Here is a 26,653-nt window from a genome sequence, read left to right on the forward strand (position 1 = left end):
CAGTAAATGCATCTAAGGTAAAGACATTTTGATTATTACGATCTATACTTTGATTATACAAGAAATAACTTTAAGCATGATCAATAAAATTTAAACTCATAACCATTGATTAAATAAACAATAAAATAACATGTATATGTTTATGTCTGTATTAAAATCTTCTGTGTTTATGTCTATTTCTATATACGCACTAAAAAAACTTCTGAGACTGATTACTTTCACTTTGCCACATTTTCTGCAATATGAAAACCCATTTACAGTTATCTCTTTGTTCTAGATTTGGGGTTGAAGTGCCACAACATCCATTTTAGGGTTTTTAGCATTTGTTCCACTAGAAATTGGAAGTAATTTCTTCAATTTTTTCCCTGCACATCATAGACACAAAATATTTAGCTCTTCAGAGTCTTACCACTTGAAGGGCAGACTCAGTTGGCATTGTGTTCCTGATTGTCATCATTTTATTTCTATTGTGGGATGGTATGCACATGTCACTTTAAATTGGGAGAAAACAGAACACAGTCACAAGGTCAATCCAAATAGCCAGGTTTTGTTAGCAATTGTTCTTGTGTATGCATTTTAACATGTGAGGGACACATTACTGTTCAAAATAATGTTCTGAATATAATAGAATATATAGAGAAAACCACTTAGAATGCAAATAAAGTGTATATAAATGCTACTATACATATAAAATGCTACTATGCTGTTTTATTTAGGTGGATAAAATACTGCTGTCCACATTCTGCTTCCTAAAATTTTGAACACTAATTGTGTGACTGGAAACTGAGTCTATATGAATTAACACCATTTCAAATGATTTTACATCTTTATGTTTGACATTTACTTGTCATTCCTAGTGTTTATATTTTTGGTTAATGTTAGTATTAAAAATAATTTTCCCATGTGTATAGGAAAAATGTTCACATGAACCTAATTAATTATTTCAAATCATCTAGATAAAAAAGCCATTTTGGTTTAAATAATTCACCATAGTTGACTTTAAATTTGAAAATATGGACTAAAACAAGAATTGGTTTTTATTCCCTTAAAAATAAGCTATAAGTTTTATCTGAGTCATTAAGACCTAAATAAAATTTTACTTTTTTGGGTCTAGGTTTCCATGTAATTAGGCTTGCATGCCTCTTTTTCTAATCTTTCTAATTAAATATAATACCACTGGCTTTGAAACAAAGTGCTTATTTGATGATATATACACACACATATACATATGTGTGTGTATGCATATATACAAGGAATATATGTAAAGGCATATACTATTTTTAACAATTTTATTTTCACTGCTAAATATTGTCAACATTATAGCCTAGTTAATAAAACAGCAATGAAAAAACTCAACAGTACTTATATCAAGCATTTAAAAGTATTTTAACAATTAGTCATGCTTAGATACAATTCAAAGAGCCACTAAATTAAACACCATTAACGATGAGCAAGCCGTCACTACAAATATGGAAAATAGCCATAAAAATATACTGAAGCATGTTATGTCTTAACAGATACTCCATATTTCATTTCTCCCTTACGTGAATGTTCATCTTACAAACATATATGAATATTTAATGTCAACAAAAATGAGTGGAATATCTAAAAGTTAGTGTACATATAGCCAAAACTTTATTTGGCACTTTATTTTTTTAAAAAAGTTAATATTTATTGTCCTTCAAATCCTGTGTATTTTTTAGAGGTTTGTGAGAATGATGGAAGATTACTTAGCTGGCAAATTCACATTGTGATACATTCGAAGCTTCGTCACGAGACTGCCACACCACAGGGAGCAATTATTGAAATACAAACATGTGTGTCAAACATGCCCATGGCAGCTTCCTCTCCAAACTCAACATGCCCTTCCATAAGAAAACTCATTATGATGTCTGCTGTGAACATTGAACATTTCTTCATTTCTGAGATTTACGTATTTATTTGTACTGTGTGTGAACATTTGCCGGCATGTCTGTGTGTATACCAAGTACATGCGCAGCCACACAAGAAGAGAACTTCTAATTCGAAGCATTACAGATTGTTGTAAACTGTCATGTGGATGCTGGGCACTGAACCTGGGTCCTCAGCAAGAGCATAAAATGCCCTTATATGCTGAGTCATCTCTCTAGAACCACAGCGAAGATTTCTACTGTTTATATCTAAGCTGAAGCCTCTGCTCCCAGATGTAGCATTGACTTTCCCTACAATGAGTCTCTCTACAGTCTTTCTTCTCCTCACTGGAGGGATTTTGAGATGTCCTTACTCAAGTCCATTACAGGTACCTCTCACAAAGTCCGCTTGTAAAGTGAATTTTGCAGCTTCCCACATATCTAGAAGAGAAAACCCAGTGATTATACTACACTGTAAAGCTCACCTCGGATTTCAGTGGGTATATAAAACATTCTGACAAGGTTTCCCAAATATATCTGCCTTATAAAATGTCAATAGAATATATTTAAGTCTATCTTCAAAGACAACCTGAAGCTTAGATTGCTAGAAGACTCTTTAAGCAGAGTTAAATCAAACACTTTGACGTAATGCTCCTTTGAACTTGTAATACTCCTCTTTGTAGTACATAATGAGAAAAAGGAACATTTCCCACTTGATTTTTTTGTTGGTACATTTTTAACCTCTTTATGCCTTATAAATCCTACAAGGCCGAAAATAACTTTGATATTTTTCTCACCTTGCAGTACAAACAAAGCAAAAAAAAATGGCTTTAGTATTTTCTATCCAAGTTTGAAAATCTTCAAATTAAATGTGGCTTGATTTTTGTTTAACGCTTGAGCAGGAAAGCAAGTGGATTACAGATAAAACTGGCCATTTTAGAAATTGTAGTTGCCAAGTAGCTTGATTTAATTGTTTCACATATCCAACATAAGACACAACAGCACTGTTTATTCTGTAAATCCATAACATATACAATTACAAATTAACAGCTCACAAAGGGAAATTATTTAAAAGGCATTAATACACATATTATTTTCTTCTCAAGAGTAATGTATCATGGAAATAAATTCGAGAAAATCATGGCTTTGTTTTAAACAATCTATATCCCAAAGAGGGCAAGTAAAAACAAGAAATAAAATCAAATTAATGTCTAATCTAGGCAAAGAGTACTTTAATACTAGGCATCAATCTTTCGTTATAAGCAATAGTTATATTTAAATAAAATATGTATTAAAATTATTTCATATTCAAAATATGTCTCACAGAAGTATTAAGTTCCAATATTAATAAAATACAAGCAAAATAAAGAAAAGTAAAGTAAAAATATACATTATAATTTCAGTGTGTTATACTTGACAATCCGTTTTCATGTCCATTTAGATAAATTAACCTGAATACTTCCGCCTTATTCGTGTATGAAAGCCCTAGTCTTATAACAGTATGATTCAGATTTTTACCAATAGACGCTTCTATTTTAAATTTAAATTTCATGTTACTAGAATAAAACTGAGTCTATTGGTCTAGGCCATACATTTATGATTTTTATCTATTAGTGGAATTTACAAGTAAAGGTATGCAACCCAATAAACCAGATTGAACAAGGCAAAAGCTGTCGGGAAAAAGATTCTCGAGTAGGAATCAATTTTGGCTATGCGTATGTGTATCCGTCCTTCCCTCCAGGACCCTGTCCTGCAGTCTTCGAAGCAGCAGAAAAAGCTAGCACAATCTTTGCCCTCCAAACATTGGTAGCCATAATCATCTTCTCCTTGAGGCAGAGAAATGTTATTCATGGGAATCAGAGTGGATCCAGCATGGAGACCTGGGGATACCTATGAAAATGATAAATGAGACTTTGAAAACGAAAACAGGATCAAAGAAAATAAATATACCCCTGCCAGGGAGGCACTAGAAAACTGAAAGTCAATTAAAAAAATAAGTAGTGTGATTTCCAAATATTGATTATTTTCAATTGTAATGTATTGTTAGATTTTAAATTACTGATACAATTAAATTTTCTTCCAAAAGGTATGTAAAGAAAAAAATAACTTTAGAAATAAAACTCATTATACGTCTCTAGAAAGCTAACCTATGAAGCTATTGTCAACCATGAATCTAAGAATGAAATAATAATAAACTTGATGATTCTATGGTCTTGCACACTTACAATCATAATATCACAAATGTTTTTTTATACTGAATGTTATATAATTCACTTAGTTATAATGAGAATAAATAATGGAAAGAGATATTCTGATGGTGAAAAGAGTTGGAAATGCCAGAAAGGACAGAGAAAATATGACATATATAGGAGTGGGTGAGTGCAAAGAGCCATGTTAAAAGGATTTAAAAACCCAGTTTCAGGACCAATAGATGTGAAAAACCAGGCTCATTTGAACAGTGCAGCAATTCTCCCTGTGTGTAGCGTATGAGCGCCTATGTAAATTTGTAACATAGTATAGAAAAAAATCAAGCTCTGTTTGACGATATCTATAACTTCAATTTTACCAGGATTATTTGAGATAAATACCAAACTAAAAATCTCATAATAGGTTCTGAGTAAAATTTTTATTTTAATATATGTCTTTGTGCAAGTATTTCTTTGTATATCTGTTAGAACAAACATTCACCTATTACAGGACACATGTAACAATTTTAAGACATGATCCTGAACTCAGATCACCAGTCTTTGTAGTATCTATATTTACCTTCCGAGAAACCATACTGACTCAGGATCTGAATAATCAACTGTAATAAAACAATATTTGAAAATCTCGTAGCACGGGCAAGATTCAGAAACTGTACAATATAAATCAAGAACTTTAGAGTCAGACACACTTGGGAGAGATGTTTCCCACGAAACAGTGCTTGTGTGAACTTGAACAGAAAATGTGCCTGCTCCTCTGCCTCTGAGATGCCTGTCACGCAAAGGTGACAACTGCAATACTACACATCAGACTGATGATTAAATGGTGCAAGTATAGCAAGTAGACAGCGCTTACTACTGCCGTTCCTTTTCTGTTGCTATTGCTCTCTAAAAAGGTCGTGTCACAGTACACTACAAAATTCATGGCAAAGCACACATACTCACAATGCTAACAACAAGAGTAGATACTAGAAAAAAATGAATCACTCAAAAGAGCAAGAGGACTGCCACTTTAGTCATCCTTGATACTTCATGTCTTCATTTAATTAAGCATTGGAAATCTCACTATAATCATTGTTTCATTGTCAAATTGGCAGTAAATTAGAAGTCAATACTATAAAATCATTTCTCTGAGTTTAATTCTTTCTAATATAGATGTTTATCAATTTTTTTCTTTATGTTAAAATTTGAAAAGCTGTATCTCACAGATGTGAAATATTTTATGGGCAATGTTTAAAAATCAAACAGATAAAGGATTTCTTAAAATTTGAACTTTCATTCAAAGCTATTGTGCTTCTAAATCGTAGAAAACAAGGACAAATTAATACTAACAATCAAGCACACGCAACACATGGAAAATGGATCAGTGGATAGAGCATCGGCTCTGCAAATCTGAGCAGTCAAGCACAGATTCTCAGAACCCAAATAAAATGACTCGCAGGTGTGGTGGCTGCTGGTTACAACAGAGCTCAGGAGCAAAAAGACAGAGTCAGCGCAAACCAGCTACATCTACTAGCCTACTCAGTGAGCCGTGGGTTCAGTGGAAGACCACATCTTAATAAAGTGGAGCATTCTAACTTCTTATCTTCTGTTCTGGAGAACATGTGAAAGTTAGGAAACTAGAAATGGTCCAGGGAAGGGGATTCAGTGAGGAGAGAGGGGGCAATGAGAGTAACGTGAAAATGAAGGTAGAGAGGAGGGGGGAGCAGAGGCACAAAGATCCAGGCTGGTCATAAAATGATGGAGATTATGGAACAAGGGGTGACGGAAAGGGTTAACAAAATGAATTTTAGACATTTTGTAATGTAAACATATAGATGTGAACATATGATCTTGCCACCAAAGTAAAACTTACGAAAGCATGATAGAACACAGATGATATGAAATACAGGGTCTGGACAATATCAGGGGCTAAATAAAGGTTTATGCTGGAACTAGGGCAGGAGACGGGAACATGGAGAGAAAAAGGGAGGGAAAGGGTTAAAAAATGTATGGTGTGTAAAGAATGTAAAAGTCTCTCTATTTTGTAAGCTAATTAAAAAATATATTGTGATGCAAGAGATAAAAACAAGAAAATTTGGACTTATGATGCCTAGGAAATCAAAATGTGTAGATTAGTGTGCCTCTCAACATTTATCAGTTAAACTTCGTTTTGCAAAGACTGACAAAAGCTCAATGGTCAGAAAATAAGAGCTATAGAAATGGGACATCACACCCCAACTTCAAGACTCAAGAGTCATTATGGTCAAAGGCAGAGGAAAAATTATAAGATCCAGAGACAGTGGACATCTACGGTGAAACAGTTTCACCAAAATGACAGAGCTGTTGCAGAAAGTAACTCGTAGTACCAATGATCAAATGCACAAGACCTGAGCAAGATAAAGCCTGCCAGTCCCAGGATGACTTGAGAAGGGCCTCCTTAAGTCCATTCATATCTCAGGAGGTGTTGGCAATTAGTAACTGCAGAGGAAGTAGAGTTAGTCTTCTTCAGGCTTGTGGTCTAGTAAACGGCCCTACATCTATGCACATACCAGTAGCAGTAAGTGTACTCAATGAGTATGAAAGGAGAACACACAGAAATAGGAGAGAAAATTGTTGGGGGGTGTAGGATAAAATTATAGATCAGGGAATGGGCATCTACTTGATCAAAATATAAGCAAGCATACATGAAATTTCCAAACAAGAATAAAAAAATTAATGACTACTTTTAGAGGATAAAATAGATATTGACATAATAAATAATCAAGAAAAGACTAAAAAACGCCTCAGTATTTAAGAGTACATAAAGCATATGGCTCTTTCAGAGGAGCTGAGTTTGAGTCCTAGCACCCCCTATGAATGGTCCACCAATGCCTGTAATTATAGTTCCAGAGGATTCACTTTTGGACTCTAAGGTCTCCTGTACTCATATACACATATCCACACACAGTCAAAGAAAATAAAATAAATATTTGAGAAAAATAATAAAACTCACATTAATAAAAAGTAACAATATGGACAATAAACTGGTCTTATTTATTATTTTATATTATAAAACATGATAAAATTTAGAGGTAATAAGAAACAAAAGTGACACTAGAATTGTTCATAACCTTGAATTTAAATTTAACCTATATAAGAGAAGATATATTTATAATCTTTATATATAATATTTCATATATATACATAATAAAAAGGGAAGAAAATGGCAAAAAATTACCTTTCATATAAAATAATTACTTTCTGTTTTTTATGATTGATGCTTTGAAATAATCTATACAAATATTATAAACAAGTGAAAGTATCCATCAGATGAAAACCACAAAAATTATTTTAATTCTGAAATCTATGACCAAGAGTTATAGGCAGTGCCTTCATTCCTCATATAAACATTATTTGTTTATATGATTCATTTTCCATTTAATTCAAATTCATTCAAGTACCACTATTCATATAAATTTAGATTTTTAATGAGAGTTTTATTCAGCGATCAATCCATTTATTGGGTCTGTGAAGAGTAACATGAAAGGATGCTATTATGATGTCAGAATGGAAAGCAAACTGTGAGCAGGGCCCAGTTGCATGCAGAAGCACATCACCTGACTGCTGTTGCAATCGACATCTAATGATTACTGTCTCTTAAAATATCCCACCATAAGCCGGGCGGTGGTGGCGCACGCCTTTAATCCCAGCACTGGAGAGGCAGAGGCAGGCGGATCTCGAGACCAGCCTGGTCTACAAGAGCTAGTTCCAGGACAGGCTCCAAAACCACAGAGAAACCCTGTCTCGAAACCCCCCCCCCAAAAAAAAAATCCCACCATAGTTGACATTTTATAATTAATTAAGCAGACCTTTTTTGTTGTATTTCTCATATTACCAATATTACAAAAGACCTCCTGGGAGTTTTGGCAAACACTATTTCGGAAGAAAAAAATCTTTTATGATTTGTGAAATTGCAGATTGACACAGGTGTTTGTTATTCCATTACATGCTCTGAAGGGTAGATGGATGTTTATTCATATAGACATGTACTAGCTGGAAAAGATGTTAGCCTTCTACAGAAAGGAGTCTGTGAATTGAAGAGTTGGGAAACCCTTCCACACGTTATCTTCCCTTGAGGCTCTGGTTCTTATTTTCAGTAATACATTGCTTCTTAAGCTATTACAGTGGTCTCCAAATTGAGGCCCCCCCCCTTCTGCAACTTAAGAATACACACTGTGTACTTACCTCCAGTTATCTTTACAGCACATAGATGCAACTTTGCCATTCTGTTTAGAAGTTTCTCTGACACACCAGAGTGAAAAAGACAAAAGCTATAGTCTTAACATGACATTAGAAATCCACAAGCTGCCCACAAACACTGCTCTGTCTTCAACATGGGTGATTTTGTCCTTAAAGTTCCTATGCTGTAAGCCAGTGGTGTCCAACAGAACTGCAAAAATACCCCATATTGACGATGCCCAGGATGGAAGTCACATTAGGCACGCTGTGTAATAATGCTATGGAGATAGATGATACCTTTGGAATTTTGTTCAGTTTTTATCAGTTTGGACCCACCTAACCAGTTTATAACAGCTGCCATATTAGAAATTATACAATTGAGCAGATGTTTATCTTCCCCACAGTCTACAAGCCTCAACACAGTTCATGTGATTTTCGCGGTTTTAAATGTTCCCCCAAATTTATTCTTCTGAAACTTCAGCTTATTCTCCAAATGACTGCTTCAACAGTGCTACGCTGCTTCTGAATTTTTTCTCTGCCAGATTTCCTTTAGACTCAGTGTAAATGCTTTATAAATGAATTTTTCCACGTTGAAATGAAAGGAAAACTTTCTGAGTGCCGTGTGACCCACATTCCCATAACTTTCTTTTAATGCTATGACTCTGTACCACATAGACTATATTTCACAGTGTCTTCTGCAGTTCTTGGATGCTAGGTATAGCCAGTGTAGTTTCAGATTTATGGTGGTTGTCTGTTTCAGTAATTGCGGCTCTTGTGCTTTTTTAAAAATGACTTCATCTTATTGGTAGTTATTTTAGTGAAATACCTTGCATTTGAAAAAAAACGTTTTAGAACTACCATTCTCATTGATAATTCTCTCATAGCCCATATAATCACTTTGGGTTTGTCAATTATTTTCTGTTTTTTATATGCATATGTGCATGTGTTTACACATAGGTGTACATGAGTGCAGAAATGAATTCACATGCATAAATGTACATCTTCAATTGGCAAAAGAGGAGAGGTGAAAATTTTGGAGACTATCATAATAGCTCAAGGAAAGGTGCTATGGAAAATAGGAACTGAAGCTGAGTGAAGATAGCATGTGGATGATCTTCCTAACTCTCTAAATCATGCTCTGCATTCTTTGACAAGCTTATGTATGGGTATACGGGAGTGAGTGGTCTGTCTTGAGTGCTAACACACATGAAGTTTCTACAAGTTTCTTTTTTAAACAGCATCTTCCACTGGGGTCTGAGATAGGTAAATGTACAAGACTTCCTGCAGAGAACATTTCTACATCCAGTCTTTACATGAGGGTTGAGGATATAATTCTGGACACCATACTTGTCTGTCAAGCTTGCCTACACCTAGCTCTAAACACTCCTGGAAGCAGAGTACACATTCAATTTCTTTTGTCTAAAAATTGTCTTTGCATTGGTGAAAAAATAAAACCCATAATTTTACACTTTAAAAATCTTTAGAGCCTAAAATTAATCCGGTACTGTCCAATTCTGCAATCAGTCCCAAAGTGTAGGTATCTCATGGTTTTATGAGATTTATTATAGCCTATGGATATTGAAGCTTCAACATGAAATGGTCATCATTGGTGGTGTGATGGGGGTTTACTGATATTACATGTCTACAGTTCTTGCCCCTTTCACAAGAGTCTGAATCACAGTCCAGTACACTTAACATAACTTCTAAAACTTTATTTTCAATAACCGCATGCAAATAATTTAATAGTGTGTATATTAAGGGATAAAACCCACATATTGAATGGGACTTTTTTTTTAGAAGACAGGTATAGGCAGAGTAAACATAATGATTCAGATAAAGCAGAAATGAGAAAGAAAGGAAAGATTAAAGGAATAAAAAAAGAGAGAGGAGGGAAGAGGGAAAGGAAGAAAGAATCAAATATTTAATGTGAAAAGTATAAGATATCTTTATTAAATGCATATCATTATTTAATATATTTTACTCAGATGTCATCTCTTAATATAAATATATATTCATGTGATTATATATATATGAATATATACATTTATATTCATATCCATATTCAAGGCACTCTATATTTCCTATCATAAACAATAGAGAGGGAAAATTATGGACTCCAGACTATTCAGATTTTCTAGCTTCTTAATGAATGCTCCCATATGGAAGGAAAAAGAGAGAGAGAAAGGGTAGTTTTAATCTGAAAGATGAGAATCAGTGTAAGCATACATGCTGCAGAAGGTGACTCTGGGTTGGAAAAAATGGAAAATTCAAATTCCACAATATGTTTTATGGAAAACTTGAGCCAAAATGGACAGAGCATTTCAGTGCATTAGATTAGCAAGGCCATGATGGCTGAAAAGAAACCAAGCAGGTATACAAATTTGATTGCTGGTCCCAGTTTTTCAAATTGTCATTTAATGTTGTAAGAGCTAATGAAATATGCATCTCAGGAAGCATGAAAGACACATAAAGTTTGTACTGAATGTCTATAAAATATTTTTACACTCTCCAGTCAATTAATATGTCAACTGTGAACTATTGCTATTTGCCACTTAATACGTCAGTACTGTCATCTCATTGTTGTTTCTTTTCTATTTTTAGCATTTAATTTGCTGAGACTGTTGCTAAATTTAACAGACTAAACATGATTCTTTTCTTGAATAACTGTAGTAAAATTATGTCTAGACTTTGGGTAGTTCTTAGTATATTTTGATAAATTAATGTTTAAAAACACCATAATTTTAAGTTTCCATTTTTATGCTTCAGCTCCTCTGAGTCAACATGACACTAGGAGCTGTGCTCTATATTTTATGACTTGAGGTTGCACTGGGTAGCTAGCGGTTCAAACACCCATAAGGTGTGTTTCAGTTAGTAATCCACATGGGTTACATATCTGTATAAAAGAATCTACAAAACTCATGTGGCATTACATATTACATGTGTGTTAATGTCATTTGTTTTTATTCTTGGAATCTCTAACAAAAGTTATAAAAATTAAATAAAACAAATACAATTGCTACACACAAGTGTGCGCATTTACATTTTAAAATGAGGACTAAAGAATGACATGGAAAACAGAGAAGAGGTTCGGTTTGGGTGAATAAAAAAATAGTAAGAACGTTTAGTTTCTTCCTTTAAAATTTATCAGTGGGCAAGCAGGCAAAACGACTCAGTGGGTGAAATCCTTGCCTTGTTGACATGAGAATATGAATTTGATTTCTGGAATCCATATAGAGATGTAATGAGGAAAACTTTCCTGCTGTGTTTTCATCTGACCTCCTCATGTTTCCTCTGGTACATGTAAGAACACACTCCACATCATCTGTATTCACATGATAATAAAATTCATTTATTTTTTTAATTAATTAATTTATTTATTTATTAAAGATTTCTGCCTCTTCCCCACCACCACCTCCCATTTCCCTCCCTCTCCCCCAGTCAAGTTCCCCTCCATCGTCAGCCCAAGGAGCAATTAGGGTTCCCAGCCCTGTGGGAAGTCCAAGGACCGCCCACCTCCATCCAGGTCTAGTAAGGTGAGCATCCAAACTGCCTAGGCTCCCACAAAGTCAGTACGTGCAGTAGGATCAAAAACCCATTGCCATTGTTCTTGAGTTCTCAGTAGTCCTCATTGTCTGCTATGTTCATCTAATAAGTCTAGCACCGATTATTCAAGTGGAAATCATTATTCATTTGTACTTTATTCATAAAATCATAAACATGATCTTTTAAATTGTTGTGAATTTGTAACAGTAACAGATTTGTGGTTTGAAGCAAATTCTCAGATCTTTATATCTAGCAATGTCTTCTTTGACATTGAACATCATTGGACCTAAATACAAAGTTTACTAGCCTTAACTCTTAAAATATATTATGAAAAATAAAAAATTAAGATATGTCCACATTTCTAAAAGAAAAAAAAATAGAACAAAGCCATTGAGTCCTCAAACTTAAAGAAATTTGATTCCTTGAGTCTCATGGTAAACTTATTATAGCCGCCTTACAAGCTGTTTGTCAAGGATGGATGTCTTGCACTGTCTTTATTTGAGTATTTGTTCTGAATGTATTTACTGAAATCTGTAGTATACTGTGACATTGTCAATATTGGTGAAATGAAAGTCTACTTTTCTAAGTGTTTGGAACAGAGTAAAATGTTAAAATGAAGGCTTAAAAAAAATGGAGCTCTCGGCTCACAAAGAGACCTGAGTATGAATCTTGGATCTATCACTGACAAAGCTGCCTTGTGAAAGTCGATGAACTTGCATTTGTAGGGCTTCTTTGAGCACAAATGAAAGCATGTGAAATGCTCAGATCTGTCTGGAACCCTCAATGAATGTTAGATACTGCATTCAGGTTGTTATAATGCTATTATAAACTTAAATTACAGTCAATCATTTAATTGTTACATATATTCGAGTTATTATAACCAATTTTAACATATAATTTGATACAATATGTAAGTTAGTCATTGTGATTGGGTGTGGATTAAAAGTATATAATTCTACAGAAACTAGAGAAAGTGTAAGAGCTATGACTTTCTACTCTTTTTAGCCTTAAAAGAGATCTTACTCTCTAAAAGTGAGGTAATTATGTGTGCCATTCATTCTTGCAAGTCCACAGATACTTGGGAAAGAGAAATCTATTAATATTTTATTTTGTTGTACTAATGCAATGTCTTAATTTATAGTTCATCATGCAAGACAGTCTCCCTACCTCTGCGTTTCAAGTGCTGGGATAGCAGGTGTGAAAAACCATAACCAGATTTAAAAATATATCTTAAATAGGTACTATTACACTTTTGACAAAGAATGTAGCATTAAAGAATCTTGTACTAATTGAATACATATGAAGAGAACACATGTCTTCTCTCTGATCTTAATAGAAATCCTATGAGATTTTCTTCCTTTAAAAGAATATTAGCTATTTATTTTTACTATACATACCTTTATTATGTTGAGGCATGCTCCCCCAATCCTAGATCTCTGTAACTTTTGTCATTTAGAAATGTTGAAGTAATTTTCCCAAAGGCATTTACATTTGTTGAACTATGCCTGCAACTCTAGAATGAAGCTCTCTTGGTCTTGATGAATGGTCCTCTCATATAATCTTGGGTTTTGTTTGTCAGCATCACATATTATTAATGAGAGTATAAACTAGTTCAACAACTCAGAAAACCAGGAGGCAGGCCTCTCTAAATGTTAAAAAGAGATCTACAGATGTCCAAGTTTAAATCACTCCTATACATACGCATATGAAAACACTTTATAGCTTGCAATAAAGATACTTGTACAGTCATATGGATTGCTACTTTATTCACAGTGGCTAGAAAATACAATCAACCCTTATGTCTGTCAACTGCCAAATGAAATGTGAATAATGTGGTACATATATGCAATGGAATATTGCTCAATTATAAAGAAAGTAGAATGATGAAATTTGTAGGCAGATGATGGAACTAAAGGTGTTATACATTGAAGCCACATAGGCCCCTACTGAAAAATTTTGCATATTCTTCCTCAATTATTTTTATCTCTATGTGTAACATGCATCATATGTGGAGACTAGGAAACATGAAGAGGGCTTTGGTGAAGGAGATGCATTTAGAGAAGGGTGTTTCAGAATACATTTGAAACGAAAATAGAGAAGGTGAATTCTTGGGGCAGAAACACTGAAGTACTTAGTGGAGTAATGGGGATTGTAGGCAATATGGCCCATGGGAAGACTTAACTAAAACGAAGCATGCATGAACAGCGTATTGGGAACCTATGATCTTGTAATTCAAGTAAAAATACAGCAATAGAGGATAACAGAAAATATGTAATATGAGGTTACACAGGGACAATAAAGGATTAAGTGGGAATGGGGAATTGTGGTGGCTTGAATAAGAATGGTCCATAGGCTCATAGATTTGAATGTTTCCTTGTCAGTTGGACTTTTAGAAAGGATTAGCAAGTGTGGCTTTGTTTGAAAAGACAATGGGCATGGCTTCAAGAGCCATGTTAGTCCAAATCTCTGTCTGACTGTCTCTCCATCTCTGTATGTTTGTGTGTGTGTGTGTGTGTGTGTGTGTGTGTGAGAGAGAGAGAGAGAGAGAGAGAGAGAGAGAGAGAGAGAGTCTGATGCCTGTTAATCAGTATGTAAAGCCCTCAGCTGCAGCTCCAGTGCCATACCTGTCTGCTCCCTGCCATGATAAGCATGGAGTAATCCTCTGAAATCCTAAGCAACCCCCAACTAAATGTTTTCAGTCACAAAAATTACATTAGTCATGGTGTCTCTTCACAGGAATAGACCAGTAACTAAAACAAAGACTTGCGGAGAGGTATAGATGATGGACTAACCAAAACTAAGGATGTACAAAGAATACCCATGAAACTCAATAATTTGTAAGCTAATTTAAAATATTTTTTAAATGAATGTGAACAGAAGTACTCTGCAGTAGTGGAAAATACAATTCCAAGAAGAGACAGGTTGTTAAAAGAAAACCTTGGAGAAATGGGGTTATCTCCCTAAGAGTTTTGGTTAGGGATGTCTCAATACCATCCCAAACAATATAGTACTTTGCCATTACTCTAGGTTGTTCACCAAAACTAGATCCTGTTGCTGAAGAAACCATATACATTGGTGACATTTATAAAACAAATCACTCCTGAGCTAACCAAGAAACTCTACTTGCTGCCTATTTTTCATAGCGTTGCAAAGTGTTATGCAAGCTTGTGGGTGAAGAAAGAATATCAGTGATGTTATGTAGCTCTGTTTCTGACCTGCTAAACAGGATCTGTGCACTGTACAAAAATATAATTCTATCTATACAATTGCTCTCTTGACTGGACTTGAGACCTGATTCGTAAGAGGGGCATTGGAATCAAGATCAAAACTCATGGCTAGGGAAGAATTAGACAATAGAGAAAAACATATTGATGTTCTGCTAATGGTCATGTTATCAAGCTGCCTTATAAGTAGTTATGTTTATATCTGTAGATTTGGGCTGGTCCCAAGTTTTGCCAGAGAAGCGTCTTATGTCAGTGGGTAGCTTTCCAACCATTTTCAAAATACCTATCCTTATAACCACAGATAAGAGTAACTCTCACTGCTTATCAAAGAAACTTCTTTTTGCAAGAGATGCAGACCATTATATTGATACACATAGTAAAAATTCAGAAAATGAGTGACTATGGTATATGCAACCCGAAGTGATATACCTGCAGCACAACTCCTAAACCTGAGGCTAAGTGAAATTCATGGAAGAGGGGATGGAAACATTATACTAGACAGTGGCTAAGGATATCTGTGAATAGACCATGGCCCCTAGACATAACAAGGAAATACACCTATGAATTACCAACAACCTACTTGTCTTAGTTGACAAGCCAAAACAAACACAAGTAATGCTACAAGGTCCCACCTCTTACGCCTTATTATATTCCATACGTATGTGTAATGATAATATTAAAGAAGAGATTGTGAATTTGGAAGGAAGAGAGGAGAGGGAAGAAGGGAAAGGGAGAGAGTGATGTAAATACAACATTCATGTATGAAATTCTTAAAAATATTACTATTAAAAAGGAATAACAATAAAACATACCGATGTTCTGTTTTTATGCTTCCTTTCTCTGGTGGTTTTTCCTTTATTATTGCTAGTAAAATAATGCAAGGTTCCATATTCCATCAGTGCTGCAAACACAAAAATAAAACAAACAGAGACAAAAAGATCCATTGCTGTCACGTAAGAAACCTTAGGTAAAGATTTCCTGGCAATTGTACTGAGGGTTGTCATAGTCAAGACTGTAGTGATACCTGTGAAGAAAAGGGAAAATAATAGATGATTACAAGTAATTTAGCAGAACATTTTTATTCTTTTCTTCTAATTTAACAATAATGTCAGCTGAAATAAACAATGGAAACAAAAGGATATGATTGCCAGAAAGAATTACTAGTAACCATGGCTACATTATGTTCACTGTGTTCTTTGTGTAGGAAAGTTTAATGATTCAAATTACTATGGATTTCAGGTTGGCTCCTAATATTCACTCTTCCCTTCTCCATGGTTAAAAAAATAAACATTTTTAGTTGACAGGAGGTTTTCTTTTTTCTTTCTTTCTCTTTTTGGATTTTCGAGACAGGGTTTCTCTGTAGCTTTGGAGCCTATCCTGGAACTAGCTCTTGTAGATCAGGCTGGCCTCGAAATCACAGAGATCCACCTGTCTTTGCCTCCTGAGTGCTGGAATTAAAGCATGTTCCACCACTGCCGGGCTGACAGAAGGTTTTCTTAAAGTACAATTTCACTGGGCACTTCTCTGAAGCAGAGTATGACCAGAGGGTAAGATCGTACCAGGGGAACTAAGCCAAGAATTAAAGTCTAGAAGACACCACAATGTGAGAGATGCCTTGCTTTATTCCCTCCTCTTCTTTCTACCACAATACCATTCATGACCAGAAGTCAGCAGCCACCTTAAATGATGAGATGGCTAATGGAAATTCAAGTCAGGAACCACACACACACCCTACACAGCCAAGAACCAGTATCCCTTTCTCCACAGTATACGACATCACAATGAGCACTTATGAACCTGTGCAGTAGAAGCAAGTACTTTTCAAATTACTTGAAGGAACAGTTATTGGAGGGTTTTTTTGTGTGTTTATTTTGTTTGTTTATTTTTTTTGTTTGCCTTATTCAGTTATTGTAGCCTAAACTAATGTATTAATGTAATATTTTCTTTTGTGATAATTTGAACTTAATTTAAAAACTTCAAATTCAGGGATGTAGAATTATAACAGTATATTTTGCATTTAAAATACACTTAATGGATTTTTATATTTCTAAAATTTTAGTATGTGCAATTCTGATACATGTCAGAGCCATGTCAATGCGTTCATCTTTGGACTCCTTTACCTCTCCCTTTATATAACAGGGTTTGTATTATTCTCACCACTGTTAGTCTTAAGTCATCTAAGTGAGAAGAAGCTCTATATTTTTTTGTGTTGAAATCACAGCCATTTTCATTCTTCTACAAATATGATTATTTAAGTGTTTGTACACTCATACACAAAAGCACTTAAATAATCATATTTGTATATATGCCATATGGATACACTGCAAGAAGCTGCAAGACAGGATTGAAACCCCTGGAACTATAATTAGAGATGGTTGTGAGTCACCATATGTGTGCTGGAAACCAAACCTGGCTCCTTACAAGAGCAGCATGTGCTCCAAACCACCAAGTTACCTCTCCAGCTACCCTCAGCTCCATTCTTATTCTTTATTGCCACAACCATAGCTCTGTGAATTGAATGCTTAAGATTTTTAAATATGCTAAGTATAATGCTAAATAAATATTTATTTGTAAATATGAATATAATGGCAAGATCTTTAATTTAATTAATTTAATTTAAATAAAGGGCTGCAAAAAGTCTTTACTATGGGGGAGCACTGGGGATCATTTTTTCTCACTTGCCCACTAGAATATGCTGAAATAATTCTCAGACAACCTCATCATTTTTCTCTCGTGGATAATTAGTGTTAGAAAGAAAAAATAATACAAATGTGGAGGGTTTGAAGAAAGGAGGTAAATTTAAGTTCAATTCTAAATCTCCACTTCTTACGTTCATTTATTTGCTGTGTGATCTTAAGAAAAACAGGATAATGATTTATTCTTATGCCTATAGATTATTATCATCAGTATCCCCGATTCCTAAGCTAAAATTTTATTATAATACAAATAAACTTCAATAAGTCTTTTAATGAGAAACATAAAATATCTTAAAGGATAGGATAAATAAAATATATATATATATATATATATATATATATATATTGTTCACTTACCTACTCTATACCTATGGTAGGACTCCATATTTTTTTTTGATACTTAATATTTCAGGATCTACTACTGACCTATTTATGTGATTTTAAATCTACTATGTTAATTGAATGAACTTTTTTTTCCAGGTATCATAGAAACTACAGGAAAACCTATCAATCATTAAAAATAAAACTTATTTAACTTTACATTTTTTAGATAAAATTATAATCACGATGTGAATGAATCTTTGTCCTGAATATGAATCAATTATTAATAAGCTTTTATTGCATAATATTGAAAAGACTATAGATTGTCACTTTGTTAAAACATGTATAAAATCAGCCATTTGCTTACTATATATTGTGTTCATTATGGTACGCTATTATAGAAAGATCATCATCAACCTTTTAAAGGATGAAGCAGAAATTACTCTTGTAATCATTGGCATTGTATAAGAAACTCTAAAAGGAACAGATTAATTTCACTGCTTTTGATGTTTTAGAAATCAGGAAGCTCTTGTTCTATCTAGATATCTGTCTTTTGGAACAGCTGGCCAACAATTTACAATTCCAGTATTAACCAGTAAATAAAATGCTGATGATTTGTAATCCTGCTAAAACATCGTCAATATTCGTTGTAAAGCAATTAAAATATTTATCAAATGAGATTCAGATATTTTCCCTTCTCTGCTTTTTATGTGTTAATTCTTAAACACACACACAATGTGTGTGTGTGTAAATATTTAGTCCTGTTTATGAGTAAAATATGAGTTTTCTAATTCCAAGTTCTTTACTATGTAAAGTCCTATACTATTTGAAGTCCTTTCAATTTTGTATAATACTAATTTTTTATCCATTATTACCTCATTATATAGTCTAGAGGATATTTCTAAAATATGCATCAATGAAGTTTTATTTATTAACTTTTAAGAGCTTGTGCTATAGCAGCACAGTCTTACCCAGTGATGTTCTGGCTGGTACTGCATCCTTATTGATCCAAAAGGAAACCCAAGAAAGAACAACTGTTAGAATGCATGGGATGTAGGTCTGGATGGTGAAATAGCCCATCCGCCTGCTCAGGTCAAAGAAGATTGTCATAATAATATAATCTCCTATAAGAAATAGATATGTTAGATAGTGAGTAAAACATATAAAAATCTACATTCTGCTTTCTATACCTAAATAACAACGTCTGCTTCTGTTTCCTCCTTACCAGAGATTGTGTGAGAGATTTCAGTTGAATTTCGTAATCCTACAAATGCAAACTGGTATAACCTCCAGTACTTAGGATCCGCCACTTCCACAGAGGGCTTTTTCCACTTGTACTCAATTTCATTTTTAGGATATCCATCTGGAGACAAAATTGTAGTAAAATATATGTAGTTTAGCAAAATTTAAAATATTATCATTGCAATACCAACACCATTCAAATAATGAGTATTTGTAATCCTTCTCTCATTCAATACTATAAAGTTTGTCAAATACAGAAAATACTAACTGAAGTGTGTGTGTGTGTGTGTGTGGTATGTGTGTGCTTTAAAGAATTATATAGCACTCATGATGATTACAAGTATGAGGGGTTTTTTTTTGCACTGAGTAGTTTGAGAGAGAGGGAAGTTTGATGTTGTCCTATTGTCTTGATTCATAAATCTCAGATTGTCTCTATTATTATTTACCTGGAACTTGGGAACAATCTCAGACTCTCATGTGCTAGAATTACTGTAACCTGGTAGTTACTATTTAATCCCTAAAATATTGTCAAAATCAACACTGGAATTCAATGTGTTTTTAAAATATACTCATATCTGAGTTGACTGTAAGCCTACCTTTCTGCTTATAATTTCTTATGTGAATTCCAGTGGCTAAAATCCTTTCCTATTTGAAATCATTTATAAAAGCAAACACTTTTTCCTCAACCAATTTTTGAAACTTACTTTAAAATCTAATAAAGTGAAATATTGCATCAGGAAGATTGATATTCTTTCAAAGAGTTTTTTATTCTAGTTGTGTATAATCATTTGAATGAATGCAAGCCTAGATTCACAGCCCATTTGAGTATTTAGAATGAGAAAAGGGAATGTTTGTTTACTTTTTCTACTCCAGTTTATTCATTTTATCTTTTTATGTTATTCTTTAGACACCTGTTTGTTTTCCAAGAAGAGACCGAATGGGTGTGACTCAAGTGGGACTGGAGGTGGAGAGCACTCAGGAGGAGTTGAGGGAATCGGAATTGCAATTAGAATACAATGCAGAAAAATCAATTTTCAATGAAATAAAGTAGAAAAATAAAGTAAAAGGCATTGAAATAAAATGATATAAAAAGATTATTTTGCAATATATATTCACTAAAAACTTTCATTTTTTAAATTTAAAATCAATAAACAAATGTAGTACTTAAATTTATTAAGCTTAAAAGTGGAATAACAATCAACATATTTCTAAGATCGTATTTTATTTCATTCTGTAAGCTAATAAAGTATTTTTAAGCCCAAATTTGTAGGATTATCATTTCTTTCACTTACAGCTTGAAAATTCCAGTGGACAGGAATGTTCATCCATAGGAAAGTTATGAAGTTGAAGATAGCATTCTGCATTAATTGTTAATCTATTTAGAAGAAAAAAATAAGTATTGCACAAAGCAGAGTTGTTTAAGTCTTCAAAAACTACTTATCTGATTTTAAAACTATAGTCTAATAAAATACAAAGATAACCTTAAATTTAATACTAAATATTATATCATTCACTACTGAGTATGAAATTCAAACATTTCTTCAGATAACTAAGTATCTACTTTGTATATGTCAATCTCTGCTTTTGCATTAAAAATAAAGCTTCTGCAGTTTCACGAATTATATATATATATAAATATACAGTGTATATATATGAAATTAATATGTTCAAAGTCACACAATATGTAATACATTATTCAAGGCTATGTATGATTTTTTTCTCTGAATTTAGCATGATAATCTTCAAGGATGACACCATTGAACATGCCAAAGTAGAAATAGAAAACACAAAGACCTACATACAACAAGGAAAAGATGGGCTCATGAGAGTTTTTCTTCCCAGAAAACATTATACTCCTTGTTTGTCCAATGCCAAGTGCTTATCCCTAAAAACATATATAACACTATATATACTGAGCATGCTATATTTAAAAAGTGTATATGTATATGCATATTTATATACGCATATACATAGAGATGCACACAAATATATGTATGCAATAACAATTAGTAAAGAAAGAAGCCTAGTATTTGAAGGAGAACTGGGAGATTTAGATGGAAAGGTTTGGAGAGAGGATAAGAAAGGGAGAAATGTAACTCTAAATAAAATTTAAAAAGTAAAAGCAAGGTAGTAATTTTTAATAAGCATATATTTTGACAGGGATAAATTAGGTAGATTTAAACTCAAGGATCAATTATTTAATGGTGATGTTTCACAACAGTGCTAACAATCAAAATAATAATAAATTACAAGGGAAAAATCACAGGAGTTTAAATTATACACTTATAAATATTAACCATGGCTGAGTAGAATCAGGATTTAAACACTCACTGATCTTGTAGAGGACCTGTTTTGGTTCCCAGTACCCACAGAGTGACTCACAACCATCTGTGACTCCAGTTTCAGTGGATCCAAGTTTCTCTTCTGGTTTTCACAAGGTATGTGTGTAGTGAAAAAGCAAACAAAATTTATGTACATACAAAATAAAATATTTAAAGCATCATCAAATTAATAAATGAATAAAATTTAAAATATGAGTCAAAACCTTTCTTGCTTCCACGTAGGAAGACCAAATATTTTTCCCATCCTTTCATTTGATAGTAACTCCGAATATAAAAATGTATCACCAAAATAGTTCACCATGTTAGATTTTAGCAAATGAAAGGTGCCCTTGTGTTCTACTCTGCTGGTGTGAAGAAGGCTATTTAAGAGCTGAAAATACAACCTCAGTTTGTATAAATATTACCGTAGAGTGTATAGAACTCTTCCATCACTCCAAATCCGCAGCAGGCGATTAGGTGTTGTTATCCAATGTGCATCAGATTTTCTTGAGTTTCTGAAGAAAGTGTCAGGAATCCAGATTTTTCCCACCATGTTGCTGTTAAGCATAAGCACTTTCATGGTGCTATTGAACTTTAAGCGGCTGTCAAACCAGGTTTGGGCAAAAATTATATCTATTGTGTACTCCTACAAGATTGAAAGATAATGACATTAATAAATTTGATTATATTTACAATATACCTTCATAAACATGTCCAAAATCAAGGGGTAAATATTCATAAAATTATCTAAAATCACTGAAAATGTCTTTAGTCTGAGTATTAGGTTCCCATCATTCAAGACAGCAGTGTTAAATATCTGGACAGTAGTGTTTAATGTCTCATATCGACCACAAAGGAACCAGCTAAACAATTATAATGTGCTAAATATCACAATAATGGTTCTGTATGCTAACCTGTTGTTAAAACCTTCCAACACTTTGTGAAATAAATGTCACAATAATAATTGCTTTCCAAAAATATCAAATGATGAAAGGTAAAGAACTCTTCCCCATATCAGAGTTCATAATTTCCAATGGACATTTACAAAACTAAACCTTGCATTCATATTCCAGTTCTCATAGCAAGGACCTAGGTCTCAACACTCTGTTAACAGAAATGAGCAAGTCGTGCGGTTAAGAAAGAGCCCTGAGATCAAGTATTACCCATGTCTGTGTCCCGATGAAATGCCTACAATCTTATAATCATTAAAACTTTCCACAAAACTTAAGGGAAAAACAATAATATGTGGTATAGAATAAAGGAACTGAAAAAATTGTCGTCTGTCATCTCTGTGTGACTGTTTGCTTACATGTGTACACAACTTAGACATTAAAAGAGGAAGGAAAAACATTTAAAATTATGAAGTACTATATTGGCTACATGTAGCAGACAAGATTGAGTTGTCTTTCTTGATGTGATACTTGCAATTGGTCAATTGGCCTGAAAGGAAATGTTTACCATAAGAATTGGAAGCATGACTGTGAGTTTGGTTAATGAATATTTAATATCTATTTTTTAAGCCAGGGAGACTAATGAGTAAACAGTCTGAGATTCAACTTATCAGTAGGGAAGTTGGATCAAATCCTAGATTGCTGCAAGAATATTTATCATTTGGTTACTGGAATAAAGAGATAAATTGAGAAAGAAGCTTCATTTTATCACACACTTGTGGCATAGATTCTTAATCACTTAATGAATATTATCAGTGGCATGCTACATAATCTCTGTATTTGTTTAGTAAGGCTAATGTTACTGACCGGACTGATCCTTGAATCTTATGGAAAATACATGGAAATATATTATCTTTAACACCTTTTCTCACTTCCTTGTCAGGATCAATGGCACTTAATAAATATTGGAGATAAGTGAGATTTATTTAAATGTCCTCTCTACTTACTCAAATGATTAACTCCTTTAAGCCCAACATTGACTTTGCCAATAATGGAAAGTTGTTTTGTAACAATAAATATGAACAGAGAGAAGGGCCTGTACAGGTTGGAAAGAGAGTATAACCAAAGTTGTTCAGCCGAGTCAAATCATATATTTGAATAGGGGAAATATAATAGAAATTTCATAAGAAAGTAGGCAGGACTGTGGTCTTGGAAAAAAATGAACATTGGCGAGTATAAAGAGCATCATGACACTTAAGCATACTTAATTTCAAATTCCTATGATAGCATCAGAAGTAGCATTGGAGAATTATATTTCCAGTAACAGAACTTTGCAAACATCATGAACACCATTCAGCAGCTCAAGGAATGTATTAATTCCAACCCTGGACCACAAATACAGATCTTTCTACCTGCACAGTCATATATTCTGCACGGAAATGAGTTTAAAATACATAATTCTAATGTGCTCACAGCTGTTGGAGGGATTATGATTTCTAAGAGGTCAGATTTCACTAAAGATAAAATATTAAAGAAAAGAGAAAGGATCTACTCACAATTAATCTATGATCAAAAGAAAGAAATGCAGAGCACATTTCTTGATAAGTTGTCCCTCACAAAGCCTTGCCGGAGCTATAGTCCCAAGCCCTTTTAAACTGCTAATCCTTAATAAATGTCTTACTGAGATAAGAAGGTTATTAAAGTCCATGCCATTTTACTTGTAATCAAAAAATCCAATTTTGTTTACTCATTCATAGTAGAGTAATTTCCAGAAAATGATCAAACTCTGTTCTTGTACTTCATGTTCCTATTTAAAGGTTATAATCATCTGCATAAAAATAAGAAAAAAAACTTGAAATTGAATTTCTATTGACTCAGAACAAGTACAATACCTTCTAGAAGAAACATTTTGAGAGAGGAACAGTACATTTAATATTTGAGGCTGACATGACATGACAATTTTACTGTCTCCTTGAAATTTAACTAACAGAAGGAATAAATGTGAAAAAGTGTGCTACTCTGACTTATAAGATAGTCAGGAAAACCATAAATGTATATTACTACAGTAACCAAAATTGCATATTGCAGCTATGAACCTCATCTCACACTTATAAGTATTGGTTAACGCAGTATTGGAGGTGGGGTTCTATTTGCTTTTGGAATGGAAAAGATGCAAAAGGCATAACCATCCTAAGCAATTGATACAGATGCAAAACTTTATTGTGTAGTTGGATTGATCCTGATCTTGTCTTTCTACATTCATATTAACATTTACTCAAACTACCTGATCACATGACTAAAATAAAATTCTAATTAAACCATAGTCAGCAGTAAACCAAAAGAAAGATAAATGCAGGCAGAAAGATGAATAGTGAACTCATATTATATGGGTGATAGTAAACATTTCACAGATATTAAATATATTTTGCTAAATTATTGTAAAAACGAAAGCTTCTTGACAATATCACAATAAGCAAAATATTTTGATGGTCTTCTTTTCTCAAATTTTCATGGAGGTTGTGTGACAGCACAATGAAAGGTAATCAATAAATCCCCGTGAATTCTTGATTCAAATGTGAATCTTTTGGCTCTAGGGTCTGTTTATTTCTGTGAATAGAGCTTACAAATATTACAATGTATCACGCATATTAATTTGATAACTTGTTCAGCAAGCAATGTTTGACAGTTAAGTTACTGTGAACTTTCAATTTGTTTGCTTCAAGAGGACAACAATGGAAGCCTCTTAAATATGAATCTGAGCTTAATTAAAACTTGAAATTGAATTTAAGTTGTGATAGGTACAGATAAAAAGAAATAAACTGGTCGATATTGTTTTTAGCTGGGGAAATTCAGAAAGACTTGTTGATATAAGGTACATTCAGTCAGAAACTTGGACAATACAAGGACTGTGATTAATAAATTGGTCACAAGACTCTAAAATGCAGAACCTCTTAAGAGGGTGAAGGAGTATAAACCTCACATAACAAAGGAGAGGTCTTGTTTTTGTGTGTCAGAGATGTACTTTCCTTGAATACACAGAACATTTTATATCTGTAAGCACTTGCCAATTTAATATATAATTCTCAATTTTTCTGAGATATAAAAATAGCTATAAATACATATAATACTAAAATTGGGGTAAAAGAACCCAAAGTCCTAATAAATCATTGTTGATTCTCTATGTCATAATTAGTCATATATTTACTATTAGGTATAAATTTTATGACCGTTTGCTTGAATTTAAGCGTAAAATATCAAAATTAGTATGGTCACAGAACTCCTAATAAAAACTCCATAGTAAAAAAGATAAGCACTTCCCTGGCCTTAGGGAGACTCTAGTTCCACTGCAAGGCCAGCATCAACACGCATGTCCAGACACTAAGCACTCAGGTCTGCACAAAGCTGCCTCTTGGATTTGTATTTCATCAGTTTGTCCAGAGAAAGAGCATATAGGCTAGAAGGGCAGGTGAAAGAGAAAATGGCAACTTATACGGAATTGGCTCCTGTGTTATTAGAGGTGAGATTAGTCTAAAATCTGCTGAGCAGATGGGAAGCTAGCAATCAGGGGCAAGGTGATGCTCCAGAGTCAAGCTTGCCATTCAGGAGGCCAAGACTGTCGTTGAGGAACTAAATTTGTTCTCTTAAGCTCTCATGTGATCGTGTGACACTCAACCACGTTATAGTAGCTAGCTTGAGTTATTCAAAACTGTTGTAATTTACGGTAGCAACATTAAAAAAAAAAAAAAACTTTGAGAAGCGGTCAGAGATAGTATTTTGGACAAATAACTGGCAACCTTAAGGAAAAATAACTCAGAAATTCCCATCATGGTGCCATCGTAGGAATGGCTAGTTTCCTGTGGCTTTGGAACATGTAACAAAATTTATCACCTCTCTATTTCCAGACAAGGGAAAATGGGCATTTTGTTGGTGGTAGGAAGAAATTTATCCTGTTTTCCAAGAGTGTTCATACTTGTTTACATGTTCTTTCATGTCATCGTTTCAGCCGGCTTTGTTTCATATTTCTCTGTTGAATGGAAGAAATAAACTAAAGATTTATACTTATAGACTCATATTTGTATTTTCCCAGTACTCTTAAGTTTTACCCAAATGATCATCAATTCTG

General features: G+C 33.6%; 1 protein-coding gene across 1 annotated transcript in view; it reads right to left on the minus strand.

The window, feature by feature from the left end:
- Positions 1–1,367: 1,367 nt before the first annotated feature.
- The window catches only part of Gabrg1 (gamma-aminobutyric acid type A receptor subunit gamma1), a 68,942-nt gene continuing 43,656 nt past the window's right edge, over positions 1,368–26,653 (minus strand). Inside the window, exons 4-9 of the mRNA XM_057771849.1 lie at positions 22,066–22,286; positions 20,612–20,694; positions 19,303–19,440; positions 19,049–19,201; positions 15,873–16,084; positions 1,368–3,779 (exon numbers count right to left, since the gene is read on the minus strand). Coding sequence (XP_057627832.1) covers positions 3,510–3,779; positions 15,873–16,084; positions 19,049–19,201; positions 19,303–19,440; positions 20,612–20,694; positions 22,066–22,286 — 1,077 coding nt within the window. The 3' untranslated portion in view covers positions 1,368–3,509. The remainder of the gene's footprint in view (positions 3,780–15,872; positions 16,085–19,048; positions 19,202–19,302; positions 19,441–20,611; positions 20,695–22,065; positions 22,287–26,653) is intronic.

This window comes from Chionomys nivalis, chromosome 6 (assembly GCF_950005125.1).
Source record: "Chionomys nivalis chromosome 6, mChiNiv1.1, whole genome shotgun sequence".
Lineage (NCBI taxonomy): Eukaryota > Metazoa > Chordata > Mammalia > Rodentia > Cricetidae > Chionomys > Chionomys nivalis.